The sequence below is a fragment of the Amblyomma maculatum genome, chromosome 10, assembly GCF_055883805.1.
Source record: "Amblyomma maculatum isolate TAMU_Amacu chromosome 10, ASM5588380v1, whole genome shotgun sequence".
Taxonomy (NCBI): Eukaryota; Metazoa; Arthropoda; class Arachnida; order Ixodida; family Ixodidae; genus Amblyomma; species Amblyomma maculatum.
The window spans coordinates 3,147,501-3,175,008 of NC_139353.1; the positions used below are offsets into that span (position 1 = coordinate 3,147,501).

The 27,508-nt window shown below is 47.2% G+C and overlaps 1 protein-coding gene and 1 pseudogene across 2 annotated transcripts in view; one reads left to right on the top strand and one right to left on the bottom strand.

Annotated features, from left to right (window-relative positions):
- The window catches only part of LOC146175407 (xaa-Arg dipeptidase-like), a 25,428-nt gene extending 810 nt beyond the window's left edge, over positions 1–24,618 (bottom strand). The window contains exons 1-6 of one of the 2 annotated variants that reach the window (XM_084581747.1): positions 23,755–24,618; positions 11,864–12,009; positions 4,387–4,536; positions 3,669–3,810; positions 1,936–2,178; positions 769–1,025 (exon numbers count right to left, since the gene is read on the bottom strand). In XM_084581747.1, the coding sequence (XP_084437873.1) occupies positions 769–1,025; positions 1,936–2,178; positions 3,669–3,810; positions 4,387–4,536; positions 11,864–12,009; positions 23,755–23,983 (1,167 nt within the window). In that variant the 5' untranslated portion in view covers positions 23,984–24,618. Of the gene's footprint in view, positions 1–334; positions 1,026–1,935; positions 2,179–3,668; positions 3,811–4,386; positions 4,537–11,863; positions 12,010–23,754 lie in introns of those variants that run through there. The other variant, XM_084581748.1, reaches the window with a different exon arrangement.
- Positions 7,172–8,245, top strand: LOC146175408 (uncharacterized; annotated as a pseudogene).
- Positions 24,619–27,508: the final 2,890 nt, after the last annotated feature.

Genomic DNA, 27,508 nt, shown 5'->3' on the forward strand with positions numbered 1-27,508 from the left:
CGGAACAGAGCGGAACTGTGAAGAAGACTTGTCTGGCGGGGAGAGAAAAAGAGAACACCCATAGCAGGAGACGCTGGAATCGATTAATGATTTAGCATCCCTGCCTAATAAACCGTCGATTGCTGCATGCTTTTATGTTATGTCCTTGTGTTCCCTTTGGTGATGTTATTGGAGAGAGATAGAGCTTAACCTACTCCATATGTAATCGGAAATAGTCTCAACTTTTTGCCAGCCGGGATCATGGTCCACCAAGATTGCTCTTGTAAAGAGAGCCTTGAAAACATATAGATTTGTGCCGATTAGTTTATGTTACAGTGATAAAACATTGCGCACATTTTCCTGCATTACCTTATAAATTTATTGCGCGATATATTACAAATTCACAAAGCTTTTCCAACATGTCCCGTTAGGAACGTTAAAGTAAGGCAGAAGCGTATGACTTAGACAGCAAAGTATCCGGATGAAGGTCCCGTTGTTTTAAACTCAATTTTTTTTTCTTCTACTTTTCACCATCTCACCGCACTATCAAAATTTTCCAGCTTTACTCACTTCTGAGTCTATCCCTTCTACTAATCTCTTCGTTGCTAAGGCAACCAATAAACAATATTGCGATTTCTTTCACGTGCTTCGCTTAACAATCGCTACATATCCTCGATCATTTTCGATGAACGTAGGAGCGGTGACTGTAACATGAATTCATTTTGGCAGCTGACACGGCGTCGTAGTGCTGGCTGGCTGCGTGTTTCTGCGCCACTCGGCGAACTCCACCTTGATCTGCTGCACGAGTCCCGGGTCGGAGAACAGGTCGATGGCCGTCATAGCGAGCGCCTTGGCCGTCCTGCGCGTCGGCCCCTGGGCGTCGATGGCGCCTGCCAGCTCGGCGAAGCCACGCGTATGGTTCCGCACCCCAGTACCCACGGCGTATACGGTGTGCAGAGTGGGAACGCAGTGAGACACGTTACCGGCATCTGTGGCTGCTCCGGTAGGCACAACGTGGCTCATGTCGGCATCCAGGAATTCGGCTCCTGCAAGTACACAGATGTAGATGACGGAGCTTCTCCTGACGCTTTGCAGAGTTGATGGCTTGCAGAGACGTGTCACATTCTGCTCACGTTAACCCTGTACTTTTCGGCTGCGTGCCCTCTGACTAATTGAGATAATGGGCTTCAATACATCAGCAAGAAACCCCTGCGTTCTAAGTAAACGTCTTGGAGCTCTCTATGCCTACTTTCGGGCAGAGGAATCAGCTACAACGTATACTACCTATCCGCTGTTATGTATAGAACACCATAAAAGAGTGCCTAAAATAGACTGACAAAAGGAGCAGACACCTTCGTTCATGATTCGGTAGACAAAATGCTGAGCCTAGTCTTGCAGCTAGTTAGGATATCTAATGTTCCACATTATAGAACAAGGAGTACTTTGGCCCCTTTTCAGGAGCTCATTCTGCCGCGGAGGCGACCGGGCTTTCACGACACGGCCGATCAGCCTTTGCCATAACCAGGAATCTCTAAATAAAGAAGACGCTATGGGATGATGAATTTACTCCGTAGCATTAGTTGCTCCCGAGAATCTTTATTGGTATGATAAAAATTAGAAAGAAGGCGTGACAAATGAAACAGTTAGTTGAAGCATCAAAGCAGCTCACCTTGCTACATGATAAAGAAGTACTCTCTTAACGTTTTTGTTTCCTAAAGTTGCACATGCAGCCTTAAACTGATGTGTTGCAAGCACCGATCGACAATATCAACTCTCCTGTTCAGAGTGAAATAAAGGCGAAATTAAAAAAAAAAGAAAAGGTCATTGTCCCACCCAATGTGCATAGGCAGGGTTTACGCATGAGCTGCCATTGATTTTATAGTGCCGAATTTACACCCCGAGTCAGCGCGGTACCTGTTGTTAAGTGAGGAAGTAGAGCGGGCTGTTTGTACGTACCGAGCGTGAGGCCGTGCTTTCGATACACCTTGGTGAGCGCCACGTTGTGAACCAGATGCTTGTAGCGAATGCCCGGCTCTAGGCTCAAGGAGCAGCCGGTGGCCTGGGCAGCGGCCTTGAAGCAGCCCACGACCCGCTCTACCAGGTCGTCCAGTTCAGCCAGGTCGGCGCCGCGGATATGATAGCTTAGCTCGCTCGACTCCGGGATGATATTGGGGTACATGCCGCCGCGCAGAATGACGCCTGCGTAGCCATACCACCTCTCTGAATTTGCACCGTTCAAAGTATGGGTAGCTCAATGCTCCAGAGTGCAGAGTTTCTCAGCGACTCATTGGAAGAAAGGGAAAAAAACTTAATCGCAGTATATCTAAACCTATATCTTTCGAAACATGACCACTCTAACTCGCTTCATCACACTGGCCTTATACTATATACACCGAACCACAGTTGATTCGCCGAGACCAAGATATATACTGGCTGCCCCTGTAACCCAAATAACACGCAACGTCATTAACCACCCTCATTTCCCCGCTTTCAGAAGCATGTTGGTAATCATCACTCAGAACATAGAGGACGAACTTGGACTTGCACCAAACACTCACAATTAGCGTTCCTGTGTGTCATATTCTATCTCGATCCTATTAATCATTTTATACGAGACAGAGAGTCGGCTCCATAGCCTCGCCTTGAATACCATTGGCTCGCCAATAGCAAAATGTCGACCGTGTTGAAGGTATCACCTTTGCTAATTTCTATATAATGCACCATGACATCCGTTCATCACAAGATGAACGCGAGTCCGGAGGAATAAAATGCTGCCCTCGCTAATTATCCCAGGTGGTGTGGTGCTCAGATTTGGACCTTCGCATTAATAGATGCACAATTATACAGCATTTAGTCACTTCATCCAGCCGAAGCACTCAAAGAGCAACTTACGCGAATGCGATTCGGCGCTTTGTAAATGAACTCTGCGACGAAAACAATTCTGCACAGATCACCGAGAGCATTTGCATTTCACTGAGCTTATTCACAAGAAAGCTCTGCGCACATTCGCGGTCGTTGCTTGTCGGAATCGCCCGAACCAGTCGTGTGGTGACTTGATTTTATTCATTTTAATTCCTGAGCGAAAACCAGGCGAGTGTTTTTTGTCACGCGGTTCTGGTCGCTTCGTCTTCCTCTCGTCCAGATATAGCGCTGCTACAATACAAAGCTGAGTTTTGTTTTCTCACGTTGTAAGCGATGGACATTCGCAGCAGGTGGCATCAGTGATAGTTACCTCCTTCTTTTTATCGCAGTTCAACCACCAGTTCTTTGCGCGACCTTGTGCATTTCTCTGCTCCTGCTTGCCCCAGGCACCTTAAAATAACACTGTATAGACCGGACAGCGCCAACACATTTTTTTTTTTTTGCCAATGCCTCCCATACGTAGCAGAGCCAGACTACGAAATAACTAAGCTATCCTTCTTTTCTATTCCTTTTCCGAGAAGCAAATGAAAATGTACGAAAGCCATTTCGACCTAACAGCGTAACAGGAGCAACCCCTGCATCATCGCTTTCCAACAATGATGGCCGGCGATCCACAAGAACAAAACCGTTTCGCAGAAAAGCAAGAAAGTACAATTCTTTTCTCTGCATTATGAAGCCTCGCAAGTGGTTTTCTTCAGCCTTCGTCTGCAACGCACCGGAGCAGAAACAATGTATTAATTTGAGAGCCAGAAAAGAGATGCTCGTACCGTGCACTCTGCAGGTGGGTTTAATCTGCTGCCGCAAGAGGGCGATGTTCACGTAGGAGGCCACGGCTGCGTCCAGAGCATTGACACCCTTGTAGGGGGACTCGGCGGCGTGGGCCGCTCTGCCTCGGAAGCGTACAGTCATCTGCACAAATAAGGGAGCCACGATGGTTGGGCGCGCTGAACAGAACGTGCCTAAGCCGTCAAAGGCTGAGACCTAAAGGGCGGTGTTAAAGGGAACATGTTCAAAGAGTAATTCACGTTCTAAAAAGCGAATAAAAAGACCAATCAAAAGTGAGCATCGGCAACGCATTATCAGGTAATGTCTCACACACAAAAAGATAAAAAAAGCATAGATTTTCTCCAAGAGGCGTACGCTTCCTGCTTGTTCTCAGCCCATTGGCCGACGAGCTCGCTGACATCGCCCGTGACTCTACTGAATGCGAAATTGGCTTTGTTTCCATTTTCTCAGACCTTTCCAAACAGCTTAGAATACCTTGTGTACAGGCTTAAGATGATCACGTCGGTAACATTTTACTTTTTACTTGCATGTCAACGTTCAAGTGTGCCGTGCTGCTTGAGAAACGGTGATTAGAATAAATAATTAGAGTGCCTCTCTCTTATTCTGATAGTATTAATATGCACTGCGTGCTAATAATATATTAACTTGATTATTGATTACATCGGTACGCTTACGATGCCAAACTCCGAATGAGTGTACCTGCTGCCTGGCTGTAAACCCCGCCCGGAGAGCCTCGTACGAGAAAGGGTGAGACATGAGAGCAATGTCGATGTCCTTGAATGCTCCTTTGTCGATGAGCATCTGCTTGCCGCCGCAGTTCTCCTCACCCGGAGTGCCCAGCACGACGACCTGAGTTGATAAAAGGAGCAAGCATACGAGGTGATCTAGCCACTCGCAACCAAAATTTCCAAGTCTGCCGACCTGTTTCGGTAGGCCAGGAGATAGTGGCGCCAGCTTTGAGAGAGACAGTGAGCGGCACCTAGCAATTTTGCGTCTTCAACGACACACATGAAATAAGTAGAGCTAGAGAATTAATCGCAATGGCATACACGGCGCCACAGTTAGCTTACTTGGAAATGCTGAAGGCATTCATTCACAAATCCTTACAATCTTAAAAATATAAGATTGCTTTATTAAACCACATCAGCATTAATGAAGTTCCGCAGGTGGTATGATTAAAGAGCTCGACTTTGAGCCGTATAAGGGCAGACAGCGCAAAATGGTAATGAGGAGGCCGTTACATGCACAGCAAGCCAAAATTAATCCTTTCAGGCACGATTCATCTTATCAGCTCAAAAAATAAATATTCCAGTCTCAGTTTAGTAAATACGTACATCCTCTTGGCATATGTATAAACAAAGGATAGCAACGAAGAAGGCCCCGAAATAAAACTGTCTTGGGGACCGCCTGCTAAAAATTGCTGCAGGTAGTGTCTTTTTCATACCCCTATTTCCCTGCGGCATTGAACTCTCCACAAAAAGGTGTTCGAATTGAATTGAACCAATTGAAAATTTTGGCAAATACAAATAGAGATAACATAATAACATGAAGCATAAAGTACGTCCGGAAACAAATTAAAACGTAAATATATAGTGTCCCCGTAGAAAGAAAAGGTCGGTCATACAGCTTTTGCTCTTAGTCATGAGTCTAATAAATGCAATTTCGGTGCTGTCTGAACAAATGATTTTTGAACAGATGGTTCGAAGAATATGTATTTCAAAATGAAAAGCAGTAAACCATACAAAATGTTTACCGCAATTAGCAATTTTTAGAATAATAGGAACCCCATCGGTTTGGGGATATCGTAATAACGGGGAGAGAGTGTGCATGCTCAGAGCGATTACCGTACTCGCCACCCTTTCATCGCAGGTTTCCATGTGTGCGCATTGGTAGGGCCCCCCTATTCTGAACCTCTCTATTAAGTTTGTGGCTTCCGATAAAACGCTAGGCCCTGGTTACCGCTTCAAACAGGATTTCAGTTTAGACATTTCAAAATTTTATATAGTCATGACAGCCAAGACGCTCGTGATGTAATACAATACAAAATGGCAATCGTATCCTTTTTCTACAAGTGGTAAATCTATCGTGCCGTCGCTGTCACCGCGCCAGCAAAAAAGACCGCTAGATGGGAAGTGACGTGAGGACAGGCGCTCAGAATTGTCGCCATCATGGCCTAGTGGTCTGCAAGCATTAATAAACCCCGTACCTTCCTACCGTCCTATAGTCTTTGGGCGACTGCTCGGTGCCCATCTTGAACAAGTATGAGAGCTGACGTGTCAGTACTGTTGTAACACCCCTGCACACAACGTCGAATGTAGACAGATTCTTAATCAGTTTTCCCTGCGGAACACCTGAAAAACGGAAATTACTTCAATGTGGCAAATACGCCTCTGCATGAGCGACCAAAACAGGCAACTTGTGTAGCAACCCACCCGCCAAGTTCTGCGTTCGAATTAGTTAGCAAACTGCAAACTGCAAAAAAAAAAAAAAAAAATGTAAAATAAGCCACAACTAAGCAACAGATATCTCGTTCACTTTTTATTGTTTCTAAAATCGGAATGATAAAGATAAGATATCGCGGCAAGGGAGTTAACACGTAAACTTAGACGTAGTACTTTGTCTTGTACTTTTTATCAACTAGCAGCCATGGCACTGCTCGTGCAAGTAGTTACTCATGTTTTCCTTCATCCTAATGTGAATTAGTCACTGCAAACGACCACTAGGCCGTCGTGGCACACACTACGTGCCCTTTCCAAAATGAATTAGTTCGTTCGACTGCGGGCAAAGGTATGAACATAGGGAGAGGGAGAGAGAGAGAAAATAGAATAGAAAAGCAGGGAGAATAACTAGGCGATGCCCAGTAGGCTATCCTACACGTTTGCAGGGGAACAAAGGAAGAAAAAGGAAAGAAAGAGCGCTAAGGAAAGGAATCTGTCACATGCCCATAGATGTATAGTAAAAGTGGGTAGAGAGCGCACACTAAAGTCTTCAAATAAACCCCGAGTCCTTTAACACTTAAGGAGTGCCTTCACTGCTCTCTTTTCTGATGAAGGTGTAGTGTCGTCCAAGGGCCCATAATTTTTGCTTGTGTAAGAGGGCAAGAGTCCAAGCGGGGGGGTGTAGCAACCAGAAAGGCACACTCACAGTCAATTTGCGGGCAGTCACAAAGTATCTGCGCAATCGCTTCAACACACCCACAATGCTCGCACGTTAGAGAGTCTGCTGTGTTGGCTTGATGGCTGTTCAGCAGATTAGGATCCTCGGCCTACTACTTCAGACCGACGGGAAGGCACACGCCGCCGTCACAAAGATCAAGACTACAACCGAACAGATACTCAGCATGATTAGAAGGGTATCTAACAGAAACCGAGGCCTCAAAGAGGACGATGTCATGCGCCTGATACGCGCATTCGTCGTGTCACGGGTTACCTACTCCGCCCCTTATCTCCAGCTGACGAAAGCAAATAGGGACACCCTAAACACGATGCTTCGTAAGGCAACAAAGCAAGCACTGGGCACACCCATATACTCGTCCAAGCAAAGACTGCTAGACATGGGCGCCTACAACACGGTGGAGGAGCTCATTGAAGCCCACCTCTCTAATCAGAGTCACACGAAACATGGACGAGCCGTCCTACGCAAGATAGGATTGCAGATTGAACCAGTACCCCTCAAGGAAGCCCTTCCGGAAGAGTGGAAGACGACCATTCAGACCAAACCCCTTCCCTGGAACATGACGCCGGGCAAGGACGACGAGAGGCGCACCGCGCGGGCCAAAGCCATAGCCCGGAAGCTCTACGCGGACGCCTCGCTCCGAAAACACAGTGACCGTGCAGCGGTGGTGGTTACGTCAAAAGACAGGCTGATCGTCAGCGCGTCCATAAAGACAACAGACCCCGCAGTTGCCGAAGAAGCGGCCGTGGCCTTCGCACTCGCACAGCCGAGCGTGGACAGAGTGGTCACCGACTCAAAGACAGCCGACAGCAGCTTCCGCAGAGGGGTAATCCACTCCGCGGCCCGAGCCATTCTATCCAAGTGCAAGCTTCCGGGAAGAGCCATAGAGCTCGTGTGGGTCCCGGCTCACTCGCAGGTAGCAGGCAACACCATCGCAGACTACCATGCCCGAGAAATGTCAATCCGGGGCGAGCACGAGCCGGAAGAGCTACCGCATCCGGTTACCAGCTTTCAGGAAATAACCCGTATGTACCGAGAGGAAAGGTGCAGACTGCCAGAACCGCACCCCAAACTCACCAGGCAACAACAGGCGATCCTGCGTCGAGCGCAGGCGTGATCGCTTGCGCATCCCGTACTGATGAACCGCATGTACCCTGCGGAACACGATATGCTCTGTCCTTTTTGCAAAAAAGAAAAAGGCACCCTGCCGCACGTTTTGGCAGAATGCACAAAACTCAAGACCCCCCTCCTCCCCTTCCCGCCAATACCCCCCATCCCCCTTAAGCGATGGAAGACCTTGTTATCCAGCCCCGCCCTATCCATCCAGCTAGCACAGACGGAAAGAGGCCAGGAGCTGCTGGGAACATATGGGTCCCGCAACTAGGGAACCACCTCATCTGGTGCAAGCATGCACCACCGAATTATTTCGGGCACAGTAAATGTTGATTCCTCCTCCTTGGATAGTCTGCCATTTCGATGAGATGGGAATAGGCGTTTATAAACGCCACTCCTAGCTACATGCGACACGACATTGTAGCATCACAACTGGGCAGGCCGAATGGTACCTGCAGTTGAAGTAACTGGTCAAAGTGGGGCGAGCGGCACGTCCAGCCTCAGGCGTAGACCATGATTGTCTAGCCACGTTTCGGGCGATCAGTTGAAGCTACCTTGCTGCGTCGGTATCTCGACAATGCTGGTTGTATCGTTAGCCGGTCGAGCAGCCCCGTCAGCTAAGTTGTCGACAATTCCACTATGGCCTAGTATTCACTGGTAGACGATTTTGTGAACCTCGTGTAATGCCTGGTGGGGAAGATGTCGAACCTCCACTATAAGTTTCTCATAATCGCCATTGCTCAAGGCCGATGGAAGAAATTTTAGGGCAGGTTTGGAATTACAGAACAGAGCCCATTTTTGAGGAGATTTTTCAATGATATACTTTAAAGCAGCATTAACAGCGGCCAGTTCTGCTCCAGTCGAGGTAGTCTTATGCGAAATTAGATGGTATATGTTTGCTTGTCTCACAGGAACGACGACGGCGCATGCAGCAAGGATTACAGAGCCGTCAAAAGACGTTATTACGTAAATAGTCATTGTGTAGCATGAACAGTGTCAGTTGCTGAAGGGCTGGCATTGATAAATTCGATTTCTTCAATACCCCCCGAATAGCAATGCGTACACATGGGAGCTGCACAGTGGCGACGGTGCTGCCAGAGTGAACTGTTTTGGGATGGATGACTAGTGCGATGCTATGATCTTTGCAAATGCACAATGCGGTCTCTGCAGAGGCGGCTGCACAATGCGATGCTGTGGAGCCCTTGATATATATTGTATGAGCATTCACAGTCTACAGCAATATGCGTCGAAAGCGGGTGGTCTTTGGCGAATGCAATACTTCCCAGTGTTGATGCGCTCTAAGGGAGGCCCAGGCATGTGCGAAGGGTGTTACCCTGGACTGCCCGGAGGGCACGCAAATTAGTCTTGTACGTGTTTGAATGTACGGGCGTACTGTAACGCAGGAATCCTAAAAACAGTGCTCTGTAAAATGCAGCATTCACTGTACCGACTAACCGCATGATTTTCTGCCAAGAAAGCGGACTAAGTGAGCGACAGATATTAGCATTTTTTTAATAGGGTGCAATACGGACTTCATGATAGATTACGGTCTATCAGAATCCCCAAGAAACTATGAGTTATGAAGTAAACAATGTTATGACCATCGATGCATACCTGATATGTATTCATAGATTTGCGTGTAACGCACACTTTACCGGCGAAACGCTGGGCTTCTAAAGATAGGACGAAGTTAGTGTTGCTGCCCGTTGAAGTCTTGTGCGCACCTGGAGACTCGTCACAGAGGAAACCCAAATACAGATGTCATCGGTAAGGTATGAACAATTGCTATTCTCTCTTTGCCTTCTGCTGTCAATGCGATTAATTAAGTTTCCGACACTCGTCTTTCATTAAAGCGAAAACTGCGCACGGTTTCCGAAGGGCGAAAACTTCCAAGTCCTCAACTTTGCACGTTATCGTGTGATAGATATAGCAGAGAGATATACCAAGCGAATTTCCGCACTCGCATTAATGTGAGCGCAGTCGAATGCACCAGCGCTGTGCGATTTTCTTCCTGTGTCTAATCGAGTGAACATAGATTAAATATCTGTATATTACCTGTTACCTCACTCAACCTTGCCATTCGGCCGTATTTGACCGTGCGATGCCGCGATGACACCATGCACACGATGCGTACGTAAATGTGAGCGTATTTTAAGAAGAAAGCCTTTAATGGCTCATACTGTCGTGGACAAAATGTGTTCCGCTTTTGCGGCGGCTCTGATTGGCTGAGACTGGATGACGTCACAGAGGTCTAGACTAATCACAAAGCCCCACCACAACATGCGCGATTGCGTGCCTTATATGGCTATGTGCCAATCAACGGTCAATTTGTAATTAACGACTGATTGATCAATTAGTAATTAATTTAATAAATAACTAAATTATTGAACTAAATAATGAGTGATTAAGTAATTACCTACTTAATAACCTAATAACTAAATAATTGATTGATGGCTGATTAATTAATTAGTAATCAGTGCCAGTTGCGTAGCAGAATGCGGTACTCATGGCTTTCGCCTTTCACTACTTTAGTCGGCAAAGTCCTTCGTAATTTTTTTTTTATTGGAGGTCACGAGACGCTAATTTGCGACGTCAAAGTTTTCCGCCGCTGACCCGACAGAAAAGGATTCCTCGAATCGAGGCGAACCACCCTGGTCTTGCCAACGCATTAAGAAAGGCGAAAAAAAAAATCTGCTGCACGCCTTTGAACAGCTACGCCAGAAGAGATAAGCGTCATTTGCTTTTTAATCGCTCACCGTCTGACGAGGAACACCACTTTTGCGCTGCAGTCTATTCAGAAGCGGAGAGAGAAACACCGGAGATAACAGCTGATGGCAACGAACATTCCCATGCACCAGCGCGGTCACAAGGACGACGTCGTTTTATTGCCACTTCGCATGGAAATTGCACTGGACTCAGCGAGCCACTGCTCCCTCAGATAAGCGCACTGTTGCACATTGAGATGTTGAGCAGCTACTCGCAGTTCCTGGATGGTCATGAGACAAAGCTATGCTTTTGCATGTGCCCTCTTTCAACTTTAGCCCCACTGTGTTAATGTTGTGTACGTATAACACTAGGTATAACCCAATGTGGTCCTGCTAAATTGCATCAAGATTAAAACTCTTTCAGGTGAAACCTGTTGTGCTCACTAGGACTCTTAACAGCATTCACTGTGAAACGTTTCTATCGTGCTTTGCCATCATCACTGCCTCCAACATTTCCATTGCTATTTTCTTATCGTTTACTCATGGTTTCCGTTGCTAATTTCACTTTCGCTGCTCTGGGTGCACCCCTGTAGAATGGCTATGACCGTTAGTGGGCATGCCTCAATAAATAAATAAATAAACAAACACCCCACAGCAATGGTGCAGTGGTTAGAGCTCGGCTTCTGTACCCGACGATGCGGGATCGAATCCCGGCCGCGGCAGCCGCTTTTCGATGGAGGTGAAAAAGCAGTGCGCCTGTGTGCTGTGCGACGTCAGTGCACGTTAAAGAACCAAATTTCCGGAGCCCTCCATTAAAGCGTTTCTCATAGCCTGAGTAGCTTTGGGACTTTAAAACCTACAAACCAAAATAACAAATAAACAAATGGTGGCGGCGCTAGTCCCGATGGCCGGTGATGCGCTGTGAGGTCTGTCTACCAACCGTCCAAATAAGCGAATGGCGTACTAAGCTACATAATGCAGCTGGCATAACAAGCACCGAACTAACAAGCGCCTCTTCACTACTCGTCCCCTGACTGCGCCACTGCTTCGCTTCTGAAAACGTGCAATGGTACAATGGCATAGGAGTGTTCCAGCGCCATAACGAAATGATTTCGCCAAACGACACCGACCTAGCTGTTGGTGCAAAAGAGAAATATGGCTAGAAAGGAATCGAGAGCACGCACCTTTCCTCGCAGTTGGTGCGACGCCTTCATGGCGTCCCTGACGGCCACTGCGGACGCCACGGCCAACTCGGCGATGAGGTTGTGACCGCAGGCATGTCCGATCTCCGGCAAGGCGTCGTACTCGCACAGGAAGGCTATCGTTGGACCTGTGCGCATGAACAGCACGAAAAGAGCAAAAACAGTCGAAATAAGAAATATGAACTCTCTCCGGACCGTGTCGTATATAACGTGGAGTTATATGGGCCACCTGGAACACGCACGAGGCCCCATCCCTCAGGGCCTCTGGCCCGCACCATGGGGGGTGGTACACGGCCGCAGTCGTCCACGAGGCGAAAACAGTCAACGGTCTTAGCTTCAGGGCCCGCAACATAACTCATGTGGAGGAGGTCGCCATAGCATTGGCTGCTTCCCACTCTGACTCGAAATATATAATTTCCGACTCGCGAGGGGCCTGTCGGAATGTCGAACAGGGCTGGACCCCTTATCTAGCCTACCGAATACTTCAAAATAGCTCCTACATTGGGGACCCCGCTACTCGATATATTATTTGGGCTCCTGCTCATCAGGGGCTGGCTGGAAACGAGGCTGCCGACGCCGCCGCCCGCGCGCTCTCTCTCCGGGAAGTTTCCTCCTCCTCCCCCTCCGACCAGGACGCTGATCCTAATCCGGCTTATACATTCAAAGATATCGTAAATTACTACCAATCTAGCCATAGCCTTTACCCCCGCCCGTGTAAAGGCCTTTCAAAGGCGGATGAGCGGCTCTTACTCCGCCTCTATACTAACACACTGCTGTGCCCGGCAGCTCTAAAACACTTCGACCCTGCTTTCTCTGGCAGCTGCCCGCACTGTGGGGTGGTGTCTTCGGACATCTACCACATGGTGTGGGCCTGCCACTCAAATCCGGCTATCCCCCCTCACCCCAACCCAACCTGGGAGGACTGGGAGGCGACCTTGCTCGGCTGCTCCGACCTGAAGGCCCAACGGGCCTTAGTCGGGCGAGCCCGAGCGGCGGCAGACGCCACTGGGGTCCCGAACTAGGGACCTCCACCTAGTGTTTGTGAGGGTTGGCCCCTTCAGGGTCAGCTCACGCATAACCTCCTGTATTTGTCCTATATAAATGTTTTCTACCACCACCACCTCAGGGCATTAATGACTAAAGAAAGCAGCGCTTTAGGACAAGTTTGATCATTCACCGTCCATATGGGTGCATCTGCCTTGGACTGACACGCTATTACTGTTCACGGTGAAAATTTATCATCAGTTCCCTTGTGGCACTGATGTCTGTAAGGCGGCAAAATAAGCACTTGTCATAATTAGATCGAAAATGATTCCTTCCCTCCCCACCCCACATTTTCGGTCTCACAGATGTGGCCTCCTTACCAAAAAGCCGACCTCGGCGGCTGCGTTTCGATGGAGGCGAAACGAAGAGGCGTCCGTGTGCTGTGCGATGTCAGCGCACGTTAAAGATCCCCAGGTAGTCGAAATTACTCCGTAGCCCTCCACTACGGCTCCCCTTTCTCTCCTTCCACTTTGACTCCCACCTTCCTCCCTTCCCTTACGGAGCGGTTCAGGTGTCCACAGTACACAAGTGAGACAGTTACCGCTCCTTTCCCTTCCTATTTATCAATCAGTAGTTTTTTTTACCAAAAAGGACAGGATGGATGATACGTAAAAAACAATCGATGACAGTGCATGCATTTTACTTCTGAAATCGCCTGGTTATGATGGCACACGTATTATTTTACTCCTTTTCTTGCTTATGTAAGATTTCTCGATGACAATCTTTCCCTAGCCATTACAATGTGCCATGATATTGATGCTGGCAACTTCTGCTGGTCATGAGAGCTCGTTTATTGCGGATGCGGTTATTTGCGTTGGAACTGTATATGAGGAGCTGCATGTCTTCATGGCCTCTACATAGCAACAAACACTGTCACAGGCCTGCTGCGGAATATTTGACGGTTCGGCTGCGAAAAAACGATAAGCTACGTTAAACGGACATCCAGAAATATTGGAAGCTGGTGGACTGTGCCGATATAATAATAATAATAATAATAATAATAATAATAATAATAATAATAATAATAATAATAATAATAATAATAATAATAATAATAATAATAATAATAATAATAATAATAATAATAATAATAATAATAATAATGTTTATCCACTTTGTAGATGATACAATATGGTTCAGGCCCGTCATAAGCCAACAGGAGGCTTGAGGGACTGGTCCCGGCAGTTACGGCCAAGACTACAAAAAAGGCAGTAGATATAGCAACGCTTCTCGTTACACCCAAGCGAGAGCAAAAAAAAAAAAAAAAAGGGTGGAAAAAACAGGTTAACAGCATGAGTATTGAGAAATTCAACTCTATACCCAGAGTAGACGTCAATATAAAAATAAATGAATTAACCAATATATTATTAAGCATAACTTCACTGTAACAAAAGAATACAAATATCAACAGAGGGCTTTCAGATGCAACTTTAGGCTACGCATAGAAGTTACTGCAAACATTTCATCCGGTAACTCATTAAAGATTTCAGGTACATAAGCACAGCGCCTTGCTTTCCCGTATCTAGTTACACCCCGTGGTATATAATAACGTAATGTTTTCCTTAACTTCCGTTCAGGAGTTTTAATAATTAAAAAGTCAGAATTCCAAAAATGCCGGTGAACTGTCTGCACAAAAAGAGAATGAAATGACGGAAGGCCTAGGAACTGAAAGACGTCCGTGCCGGATGGTATGTGACAATTGCACGCAATGCTCTTCAACATGTTTTTTAATATACTATCAATACGGCAATGCCAGCATGAAGGACATGGCCCAAATGTAGTTATGCCGTATCTGAGAACACTGTACGCGAGTGCATGAATTATAGTTTTTTTTTTACTGACATCGGCGCCGAAGACTTCATATTGAAGAGTAACCATGTAACTTTCCGTAGCTTAGCACACAGATATGCCAAGTGTTCATGCCAAGATAAGTTGCTGTCAAAAACAACACCGAGATATTTGATCGAGTTAACATATTCTATTGGCTTGTAACAACAGGGGAGGGAATCATGATCATGCAAGAATACTTGTCTATCTATAAGTAGTGTCTTTAAAGGATTTCTGAAACATATCATTTTCGTTTTGTTTATGCTCACCGAGATTCCATTATCGGAAAACCATTTCATGACATAATTAATGTTTTCCTGCAACACATTCACTGCCGTCTCGTAGCTTATATGCTTCGTGAGCAGAACTGTGTCGTCAGCGTACTGAAAAATCAAGCACTTGGATGTTACTGAGCTCAGATCATTTATAAATATATTAAAGAGCAATGGAGATAGAATGGATCTCTGTGGTACACCCGCTTTTACAGGGAGCTTTCCACTGTGTTCCATTTGGCTGTTAATTCTGACTACTTGTGAACGTCCGCATAAGAAATTCTTTAAAACAGCATAAAAAGGACCTCGCAAGTCCATAAGGTACAGTTTTTCTAACAAAATAGTATAATTAACCGTATCAAAGGCTTTCTTAACGTCTAGGAAAAGAGCACAGCTAAACGTGTTTTCATCGAAAGCAGCGAACAGCTCATCAGCAAATTCCTCAAGCAATAATGTAGTACCTCTTCCCTTAATGAACCCATATTGACGGTTTGAAATGACACCGAATTTGTCTAAGAAGGAAGTCATACATTCAAATAGGAATTTCTCTAGTATCTGTGATAAAATCGGCAGGATAGAAATCGGTCTGTAGTTCTCAATAGCATTCTTTTGTCCTCCCTTGAACAGCAGTTTTACAATAGCAGCTTTCAAATCTTCAGGTATTACAGCGTTTTCCAAAAACCCGTTAATTAAGAAAAGCAGTATGTCCGAGAGAGCGTGAAAATTTCGCTGTATCAGTGCAGCCAATATACCACATATTCCGGCGGGCTTGTTTTGTCGGAAGCTAAACACTAGCCTGGCAAGATCCTCCTTTGATAGCCTTGGAAGATACGCGGAAGCTGATGAAGAATTTTTTAGTGTACATTTAATAATAATAATAATAATAATAATAATAATAATAATAATAATAATAATAATAATAATAATAATAATAATAATAATAATAATAATAATAATAATAATAATAATAATCATAATTGGTTCACAGAAATGAAAAGGCATAGTATCTGTCACACTTGTTATGTGGAAATCTGAACCGCCGTGTAGAGGAAGAGAGGGAGGTGAGAGTGAAAATGGAGAGAGGAGCCGTGTAGTGGAGGGCTGGGGAGTGATTTCGACCACCTGGGGATTTTACCATGCACTGACATCGGGGATGGTGCTGGTGCAGGTGGGTCACCGCTGCTTGCGACGGGGGTTGGCCTGGCACCGAATTTTTATCTGTTGTAGGCCGTCATTGCACACGCCACCGCTGGTGGTGGACGACGGCTGTTGTTGCTGCGCGCGTCTTTCTTTCCCTTTTGCTTTTCTTTCTTCTCTATATTCTCTTCTACCTGCACGAGGCAGCGGAGGTGGCTCAGCTACAGAGCCATTAGCAGGCCCGTGCATTTTCTTTTCCTTCTTCCTACAGCCACAACAACAACAACTGACATCGCATAGCACATGTGTGCCTCTTTGTTTCGCCTCCATCGAAACGCAGCCGTCGGCGGTCGGGATCGAACCCGCGAACTCCGACACAATAGTCGGGCGTCTTACCACTGTATTACCACGTCGATACAGTGAGCGTTTTAGCGAGAATCGAGTATCCTAAAGATACTCAATTCAATATAGACAAAAAATTGCACTAAATGGAACAGAGCAAACAAAGAGAATCAAAGAACACAGGCGCTGCTTTATGTGTTTTTTTCTTCGCTTAAGAGCGAGGAAAAGTCCTCACTGTAGAAGAAATGAAGTTCAAGAGTTGATTGTTGCGGTCTAGTTGACGTAACATTGGTGAGAAGGGAACAGCGCAGAAAACGAACGATCAACACAGCACCTTTGTCCCTTGTCTGCGTTGTTCTCTTCTGAGCGTTTTTACACCAACTAGACTGCAACAATACCCTCGGTGATAAATAATATTTCAGGAACAAATGCGCAGGCACCGTGGACTGCATTAGTCGCAAAACTCTCCCAAATATACAGATTATTATCTGATATGGACTAATTCATTTTTATTTAGCACTGGCCGATAGGGAAATTCGCACAGCATTCCATTAGTGTTAAGAGGGTTTAAAGCCGAGGATATGTGTTTCTGAAACGGCTGAAAATATTTGTGTATATAGAGCCCTGCAAGGCGACGAATGTTGACGCAGGTGGCCAGAAGGAAAATCACATTCACCGCCAACTGCGTGGTCCTTGTTTTTGGACGGAACAAATTAAAATGCTTGGCATGGCACAGCAGCGCAGACAGTTCGAATTTGGCGCCATAACCATTATACGTCAGCTGCAGAAGTCTGATGTGCACTGAGCATTCGACGCGTTCTCAGGCCGCTGGAGACTGTGCGCTGCCTGTAGAAATTCCTCCATCTGTTGTTATGTTAAACAACACGGTCTATGTGCTGGTGGATGGTGTGGCGACAATGGCTTTAGTGGTCACGGGGACAACCATTTCAATAATGAGTTTATCGTTTAAGAAGCGTATTAGGACGCAAAGTTATGTTTGTTTGGCACAGAAATGTGAATTTTCATGGCGCGGGTGGTGAGGTGTTGTGTCCCCTGGGAATGTGTAGTGCTTCGGTGTCCTTGGGTGTAACGGTATTCGCAGCGGAGTTTGCAGTGCTTCCGCGATGCACGCATGACAATTCTAGGTATTGACTTTTTGAGAATTTGTGGCGCTAGGGTCGACTGCCGCTCTGGAGAGCTCTGCGTTGATGGTTCCCTCCCTTCTGGACTTTTAGAGGAGCCACACGTGCGTGAGGATGTGTTCTGCGTAACAGAGGATACCAGTGTGCCAGCCCTGTCTGTGGTGTGCGTCCCAGTTTTGTGCCCCAGCCGTGCCTCCGACACCTTCGACGCTACAGTGACACCGCTTCATTCTAACTGTGCAAAGAAATGCATTCTGGTTCCTCATTGCCTACTCTCGGTGGTCAAGGGTTGCTCACGGCTGTGGGCCGTCAATTGTTCTTCGCAACCTGTAGTTTTGTCTGTGAATATGAATATTGCGACGTGCAGCCAAGATGACGCTCCGTCGGTGGCTTTGGTCACTGATGCACCTGGCGAAAGTGCTGCCGCTCCAGCCTCTGACTCACACACAACTGCATCGGATGGTCAACAGCTCTCTAACCAGTGAACAGCGTGACACTTTGGAGGCCTTACTGCTGAAGTATTCTTCCATCTTTGATTTTTCGGAGCCCAGCGGTTCACGGTGCATTCCCATGACACGTACCCGGCATCGCATTGACGCAGGCTACTCACACCCAATTCGACAGAAGCCGTACAGAGTGTCGCCAACAGAACGCCAGGTCATCAGTGAGCAGGTTCGGGATACGCTGAAAAAGGGTGTTCAAGAGTCACGCAGTCCCTGGGCCGCCCCTGTAATTCTGGTGAAGAAGAAAGATGGTACATGGCGCTTTTGCGTCGACTATCGCCGCCTGAATTCTGCAACAAAGAAGTGTATCCCCTTCCCCGGATCGATGACGCCATAGACTGTCTGTTCTCCGCATTATAATTTTCATCCGTCGATCTGCGATCGGTATATTGGCAGATCCCTATGCACCCTGACGACAAGGAGAAAACGGCTTTTATTACACCCGATGGCCTGTTTGAATTTAATGTAATGCATTTTGGGCTCTGAAATGCTCCTGCAACTTTCGAGAGATTTATGGACGCGATCCTACGGGGACTAAAATGGCAAATATGTATGTGCTCCTCGATGATGTAGTCATTTTTGACCGGACATTCAATGAGCACAATGAACGCCTCGCTCTCGTGCTGGACTGCTTCAAAAACGCCGGTCTAGTCCTTAATTCGAAGAAGTGTCGCTTTGGTGAGCGTCAGATTTTGGTACTAGGGCACCTCGTCGATCGTGAAGGCGTCAGACCTGACCCTCAAACGACCGCGGTCGTTGCACTGTTTCCAACACCTCAGAACGTGATGAAACTTAGAAGTTTCCTAGGACTGTGCTCATATTTCCGCCGCTTCATTCCCCGTTTTGCTGACATCGCTAACCCGCTCACGTGCCTTTTCCACAAAGACGCTCTCTTCGAGTGGACATCAGAGTGTGACTCTTCTTTTTGCAAGCTCAAGTTTTTACTGACATCTCATCCAATTCTCCGGCATTTCAACCCTTCTGCTCCAACGGAACTGCACATGGACGCCAGTGGTGTTGGCATTGATGCTGTGCTGATTCAGCGTTACGCCGACAATGAACATGTTATTGCTTACGCCAGTCGTACCTGAACACAACACAATCACTGAGCAGGAATGCCTCGTTGTAGTTTTCGCCGTTCAATGGTTTCGCTGTTATCTATACGGGCGACCCTTCACAGTGGTCACTGATCATCATTCCGTGTGGTGGCTGATAAACCTCCGTGACCCATATGGCCGTCTGGCACGGAGTTCGACTAGACTAGACCGCATCCCGCGACGGAATGTGACGCGGACAATTTTGATCTTACATCGCTGCGGTTTTACCTCCATTCCCCGATACCCGTACGTTCCGCACTGAGCAGAGGAAAGACGAGAATCTCCAACCATTCTTTAGCGCTGTAGGGGACCCTACAGCTTCCAATCCCTATTGTGTACGGGGCGGCCTTTTGTAAAAAAAAAAGACTATTCTGCCACTGGTCTCCGCTACTTTCTGATGGTGCCCGTCAGCCTACGCTCCTCTGTTTTGCGCGTTATGCACGACGACCCCACTTCGGGACACCTGGGATCTGCGCGGACGCTCTATCGCATCCAAGAAAGTTTCTACTGGCCACGGATGCGTGAAACCACTGAGAAGTATGTGGCTAGCTGTGCTCAGTGTGCGAGTCACAAACGCCCCACCGGCACTCTTCCTGGTCTCCTTCATCCTGTGACGCCTCCAAGATCCCCTTTTGAGAAGGTAAGGGTAGACCTCTTGGGACCCTTTCCCAAGTTTCATTCTTGCAACCACTGATTACCACACTCGTTACTGTGAGACGGCAGCCCTTCCATCGGCTACTGCACATCAAGTCTCTCTCTTCCTGCTGCACTCTGTTATACTGCATCATGGACCTCCTCGAGTGTTGATCAGCGACCGAGGTCGTCAGTTCACCGCTGATGTTGTCGAAGAACTCCTTTGTTTGTGCTAAACGCATTTCCGACATTCTACTCCTTATCATCCGCAATTAAATGGGTTGACCAAGCGCACCAACCGGATACTCACCAACATGCTATCAATGTACGTCGTCGCCGACCACAAGGACTGGGTCTCTGTGCTACCATTTATAACATACGCATACATTACCGCCCAAAAGGAAACAACAAGTTACAGTCCATTCTTTCTCCCCTATGCCCGGTCTCCTCGACACACTCTCGACCGTCCATCCTCCCGTTCTCCACAGACGACGATCCTGGGATTGCTGAGATCCTCTGCCAGACTGAAGAAGCCCGCCGGATAGCCCGCCTGAGAACTCTCGCCTCACAAAAGCGCACGAAATCCCGCTACGGCGACCACCATCGCCACGTCACCTACCTCCCTGGCGAGATGGTCTGGCTTTGGCGTCCACTAACGAAGCGTGGCTTAAGTGAGAAACTGCTCGCGCACTATATCGGTCCCTATGTTATCCTCGAGACAATTAGTGACCCCTATCGGATTGCGCGCCTTACCTAAAGGGGCCGACGTTCTTCACGAACTGAGCTTGCTCACGTCGCGCGTCTGAAACCCTGTCACCCTCGTGCGGACAATTGACTCGCCCAGAGGGCTTCGCCTGCGACGGGAGAAGTGTTACAGACTTGTTCTCAAGCTGAGCACGGAGGAGGAAAGAAGGAAGAGGAAGAAGTGGGCGCGCCCGTCCGACCTATGTCTTGGGGCACCTATGTTGCTCCCCGCTGGCCGTGTGTACCTGGCGTAGTGCTATATATATATATAGTAGACAACAATTGAAAGGGAAATGAGGGGCTCGTTATGATACAATTGAAAGGAGCGAACAGTCTACGCGTCGAAGGTAAACGGTGGGGGTTTATTATTAATATTATTATTATTTTAATGTTATTTGTTGATATTGACAAGAATAGTGTTATGGTGATTTTAGCGAGAAAGAATATAAATGAAAAGCAGAAGGAAAAACAACGCGCCGTTGGTGGGAGTCAAACCCACGACCTCCGAATGTTGCGTCCTGTGCTCTTCCAACTGAGCCACAACGACCTTTTTTTTTTCTTTATTGCATGAATTGGTACAAATGCATCAGTAAAGGATCGTGGTTGCCATGCCCCTTGGCTGACAACCGTGTCTAATGGACTTTCATTACCACAAGTTCGCCCATCAGACTCAAGACCTCCTCCGCCCCAGCGTCTTGCTGCTTCAAAATTTCTTTTAGTTTATACACTTGTTCAACAAAATAATCACATACAGATCGCGCATCGACATCACAGTGTCTATAAGCCATCCTACTCCTCCAAATACTGTGAAGGCCCAATAGCATGATGGGGGCATACTGAAAATCATCATTAACAGTTGTCAAGTACCGAATTCCACGTGGCGTCAATGGCAGGTCTTTTTTAAGGGTCCTTTGTAACACATCCCAGTAAAACACCGCATCCCAACAATCCAGGAACACGTGCTCAACAGTTTCAGGTTTCCTACATAGTAGACAGTTTGAGCCCCAAGGTACAAAAAGGCCCTTTTCTTCCATCCATGTTTTGACTGGGAGGGTTCCTGTATGCAATTTAAAAAAGAATGTTTTTACGCCCGGTGCAACAGTCATGTTTTTAACTCGCTTGAGCACGTCTTTCCCTGGGCCTTCGCAGTATAATGTTCGGTACAGTGGAGCTGGGAACAATTCTGAAATAAGATCCTTGTACAGCCGCTTAGGTGGTACCGTCGCTAAATACTCTACAGAGTACCGCACGCGCAAAAACCTGAACGACCACACCACTTCTCGCAGGAAGCGTGACACAGTGTATCCCCGAGCAGAGCATGAAGAGACTATAAACTCTGGAATTGCACTGGATAGCATGATTTGCATGAAGGTTCTCAGGAATGCATCGTTTTGGTCACGTAGGAAACAAAACCTTAAAACCACCTGCCGCACATATAGATGCATTAGAGACAACCCTCCGTCTTTAACTCGCCGAAAGAGATTATCTCTGCTAATTCGTTCCCAGTTGGACGACCAAATGAAGACTGCAAATACACGATGGAACCTTTGTATATTGATTCGAGCACAATACAATACTTGAAGTAAATACATTATTCTTGCCACCAAAAAGGTATTGCATACAGTCGCACGGGCGAAAATAGAGAGGTTACGTCCCATCCATCCTTTCGTCCTTTCCCGTATTTCTTCCGCTTTTTCATTCCAGTAATTCGTATTTTCCCCGTATTTGTCCAATGGGACTCCCAAATAAACTTCGGGCTTTGTAGCCCCCATTGTATTACTCCATAGAAAATTTCTGGTTCCTCTTCCCATTCCCCGTGCCAGACTCCGAGACTCTTCTTTAAATTAACAGCACTACCAGTCTGCCTGCAATACCTTTCTGTTACTTTCAAAGCTTCCGAAACGCTTTCGCGGTCTTCACAAAAAAGCGCCACATCATCAGCGTATGCCAATATTTTCACTTCACATACTCCCAGCTTAAAACCATGGATGTATTCGTTAGCAGTTACCATTCTACACAATGGTTCCAAATATATAGCAAAGAGGAGAGGAGACAGTGGACATCCCTGCCGCACAGATGCTCTTACATCAATTCTTTCAGTTGCACGGCATGAGCCCTAGAAGTTACAACGCAGTTACGGTTTTAATGACCAGAGGTCATCAGTGCGATTCCCTCAAACATGCTAAAACTCGACTCGACTAGCAATTTTGTATCAAAGCAGCTAACCGTTTAAAACCGGTATGAACCTCAGTTGACCAGCGATTAGACCACAGTCAGACCATAGAGCCAAATCACCCCTCTCCCCCCGTAATAATAACAATAATAATAAATTGGTTCACAGGAAAGGAAAGGCGGAGTATCTGTCGCACTTGCTCTGTGTACAACCAAACCGCGTCGTAAGGGTAAGAAAGATAGGAAAGTGGGAGAGAAGCGGAAAGAGAGAAAGGGGTGCCGTAGTGGAGGGCTCCGGAGTAATTTCGACCGCCTGGGGATATTTAATGTGCACTGGCATCGCACAGCACACGGACACTTCGTTTCGCCTCCACCGAAACGCAGCCGCCGGCGGTCGGGATCGAACCCAGGTATTCCGGCACAGTAGTCAGGGATCTTAGCCACTGCACCAGCGCGGCAGGGCGCAGTCGCCAACAGACCGACAGAAATTGCCAAACGTGAGAAGTAAGAGCTTAATAAATAAACTTTGTTCCTTATTGCACCCTGCTATAAGCTTCCGTTGGGCCACAACATATCATCGCTGTCATCGCCAGAAACACGATCGCAATCACCATTCCTGATCTTATCACTGGCGTCTTACCAGACCGAAACGAATACTGCAGTAGACAAATCTCGCTGAAACGTATCGGGCTCAATTTTTCAGCGATAGACTATGACCTGTATTTTAAGTTGCCGTCATTTTTAGTGCCTTTTCCCGCCCTTCGAGTCCCCTGGCTGGTGTAAACACCGAAACCGGATGAAGTGAATGCGTACCGCCAATTCCGGTTCCAACGTTTTCACCAAGCGAATGAGAGAAACGGCGAAAACACACTTCTGAGAACGACGAAAACTAGGAAATGGGCCCAGGAAACTCGTTAAGTGAGTTGCGTGTTCCTTGAAACAAAGTAACGTGGGGCTTACCGTCCGTTCCCCCAGGTGCGTCGAACTCGGCTCTAAACGCCGTGCTCAGCAGGTACTTCCTCTCCACCTTGAACTCTCTCTGTTCCAGGAATTCCGTCAGCTTGGCGTGCGCCTCCTCTTCCTTGAGGGCAAGTTCCGGGTGCTCCCAGATGAACCGAGACAGCGTCCAGAAATCCACCGACCTACCCTCGATCACGCCATTGACCAGTTTCCCAACGGGGCTGTCCATCCTCTCCCTCCTGCACGGCTTCTCGGACTACGCGATCGTGACACTCGTTTGCCTTACAGCGCTAGAAACCACTCAACAATCGTGAAGTAGTATGGCACTGTGCTGAGCTTGGTCGTCAACCGTTGTAGTTTGTCACAGGCAAAACTGTGCTAAGAATCGTCAGTAGTCCACCACGGCAGCAAGTAGTACGAAACGAGTCGCACAGGTCAGGAAGTGTCGCAAAAACAACGCGACGCTAGCGTCTTACCCAGCCGAGCTAGGGCAGCACGAGAAGGAAGCTTGATTGCCTTCAATTGGAGGCTGGATGCTATCTGGCAACAGCACCACCGTGTGGTAAGCCAGCAGTATGAGACAGGCGACGACCTTGCGTCTCGGTTACTACGCTGAGTCGTGTGAAGTGGGTCAACCGCGGTTATAGCAGTGGAGGTCGAGTTGCAGTCGCACGCGGCGGTGAGCAAGCGGATATAACGCGTATGTGACGCGACTGAGGGCGAAGAGAGCAGACACAACGCGTGGGGCTATTCGGCCACCGTGGGAGCGTAGCTGAGGAGACATGTGCACAAAGCTGGTGGCGCTTCGGGAACGCTCCGTGGGAGCGGCATCTTCTCGCGTTTTCAGCCGCGTGCTTGGAATGGAAAGCGTTGCCTTCTTCGGCACTCTGTTTTTTTATCGCTGCAGGGACGTTTAACGACCTCCACACGTTCCTTATCTTGCTAAGTTGTCACAAAGAAAAAACTAGATAAAGCAAGCTGTATTACTCGCTTCACGGCCTTCGTCGAGACACCGATATATCTGGTGTCGTGTCACAGCTTGCAAAGAATTGCGAGCTCGCTTTGTCTACAGCGTCTTGATTACAATGAGAAGCACGTATAACTGTTACGCATGCGATTTATGGCTGCATATGGTTAGATGCAAGCCGTACTGAACATACGGATGTACGCGTGGTCGATAAAACACTGCCCCTCCCCTATATAGGTAAGACTCTAGTTGCATTGTTAGGCGGTACGTGGTTCATGAACAGCAAACAAGAGAAATTTGACGGCAATGTGCATGTGGCGAAATGAATGGACTGATGGCTTTCAAGAACTGTGGACATGCTAATGTCTTTATTAGGAAAAGAAATCCGCAGCAATTTTCGCTCTGTGCGTGGACGCACCAGTTGCGCTGTGAGGGGAGGGATGAAAAGAGGAAGTATAAGAGTTGACGCAATGGCAGTTAGATACATTGCCTATTCTTAAAGAAAGTGAAACTAGACATATCTCGACATTCGTAATAGCGCGATTGGTAAACGAGTTTCAGGGGATCGGGATGGACCCTTCCGCTACACAATATGACGAGTTCAGTTGGCTTCGAACAGGCGAAGCGAGTAGATGGGCTCTTTCTTAGCTACGTCGAACAAATTGGAGCAAACGTCGGAGCAGCGAAATGAACGCAAGTTTACTGCAGAAGTCACCTGTTTTGCACTCATCATAATCAAGACAATAATGCAATGGGCTAACTGGGCTCGAATGGCACAAAGCAGTCACAGACTGCCGTGAAGACGTCCAGCCCAGCAGCGGTCTGGGCGCTCGTTAACGACAGCTACGGACGCCGTAATGAGTGTGTACGTTCTTTCTGAAATCTATTAGGCTTTTAAGTAGTGTAATGATTGTAGAGGAGTAAAGAAATCCTACAGCCATGAGGACATCTAAACACAGATAACTTTTCACTAAACCCCGCAGAAAATCATTATAGGCCTCTATAACCGTCGTCAACGGAGGCCCGAACTGTTGGTGGGCCAGGCGTTTTCACTGCCGTCTGTAAATGCTTTGTGCCATTTTAACCGTCGCAGTCATCGAGTCGCTTGGCAGGCGAGTTCACCAGTTTATTGCAAAACTTCACCGCGTATCGCTGTTCCCACATTCGCTCCACTTTCCTCGACGTGGCTAAGGAACATGAGTGCAGGTTCCTGCCCGTCCACGCGCTTCGCTTATTCGGAGTCAACCGAACTCCTCACGTTTGAAAGCTAAGGGTCCCTGTGACGTCTTCACACGTGATTGACTACACGAAACACTTTAGTGATAGCTAGTACGCGGTCACACCCGACATGGTGATCTGCAGCTTCCCCGACGACGGGACTAATGTCTCTTACAATTAGCCTAAATGGCATCGTCAAAATCTGTTCCCGTCACATCACTTCACTTCACATCACATCACTTTATTTCCTTAAAGATCCCTTGCGTGGTGTTACATAAGGGGTGGGTTTTTATGAAGTACAGGTGTTCAATAGGGCAGGTGATGGCAGCGATATCGTGGGGAAGGCCGTTCCAGTCAGCTGCTACTCGGCAAAAAAATGAACTAGAGAAAACAGTGGTACGGGCACGTGGGCGCAAAACTTGAAGAGGGTGACTGATGCGATGGGATCTGCGCGGCGGGGGTGCGCAGATGTAGGGTTCTTGTCTGAGTGGCAAATAAAAAAAAGCTTGTGAAATAAGACGAGACTGGCAGTGCGACGGCGAGCAGAAAGATTAGATAGACCTGATTGCAATTTTAGAGATGATATGCTAACGTCGTATGAATACGAGGAATGAATGAATCTGGTGGCCCTGTTCTGCACAGCTTCGAGGGCGTTTGTTAGATATGCTTGGTGAGGGTTCCAGATGGCCGATGCGAATTCCAGTTTAGTTCTGATGAGTGAAATGTATGCTTGTAGTCTTACATGTCGAGTGGCATCCCGCAGGTGGCGTTTCAAGAAGCCAAGTGTTTTATTAGCTGATGATATCAGGTTAGTCACATGCAGACGCCAGGATAAATCATTAGAAATGGTGATACCGAAGTATTTGTACGACTGGACGAGGTCGACAGAGGAGTCAGAAATTGTGTACTGGAAAACAAAAGGATTTCGGCGGCGGTGAAAAGACATATACTTACATTTGTTAGGGTTGAGTGTCATCAACCGCTGCAAACACCAGTTTTGCACATGGTTTAGGTCAGCCTGTAGGGATTCTTGGTCAGAAGGGTCAGTGACTGAACGATAAATAACGCAGTCATCAGCAAACAGACGGATATGACAAGATACATGCTGGGGTAGGTCGTTAATGTAAATAAGGAATAACAAAGGACCGAGAACGGAACCCTGCAGGACGCCGGAGGTTACTGGAAGCGGGTGGGAGGGCTGATTATTAATGAAGACAGACTGAGAACGATGCGTGAGGAATTCTTTAATCCACGCGATGATGTTTGGATCTAGGTTCAGCTGAGAGAGTTTGAGAAGCAAGCGTTGATGAGGTACTTTGTCGAAAGCCTTAGCAAAGTCTAGGAATATGGCATCAGTTCGTAGGTTAGTGTCAAGGTTGGCGTGAATGTCATGAAGAAAAATGGCTAGCTGAGTTTCGCAGGAAAATTCTTTCCGAAATCCATGCTGGGACGGATGGAAGAAGTGATTGGAATCTAGGAATTGTATGATTTGGCTGTAAATGACATGTTCCATTAATGTGCAGGGTACACTTGTTAATGAAATAGGGCGATAATTAAGAGGTGAATCAG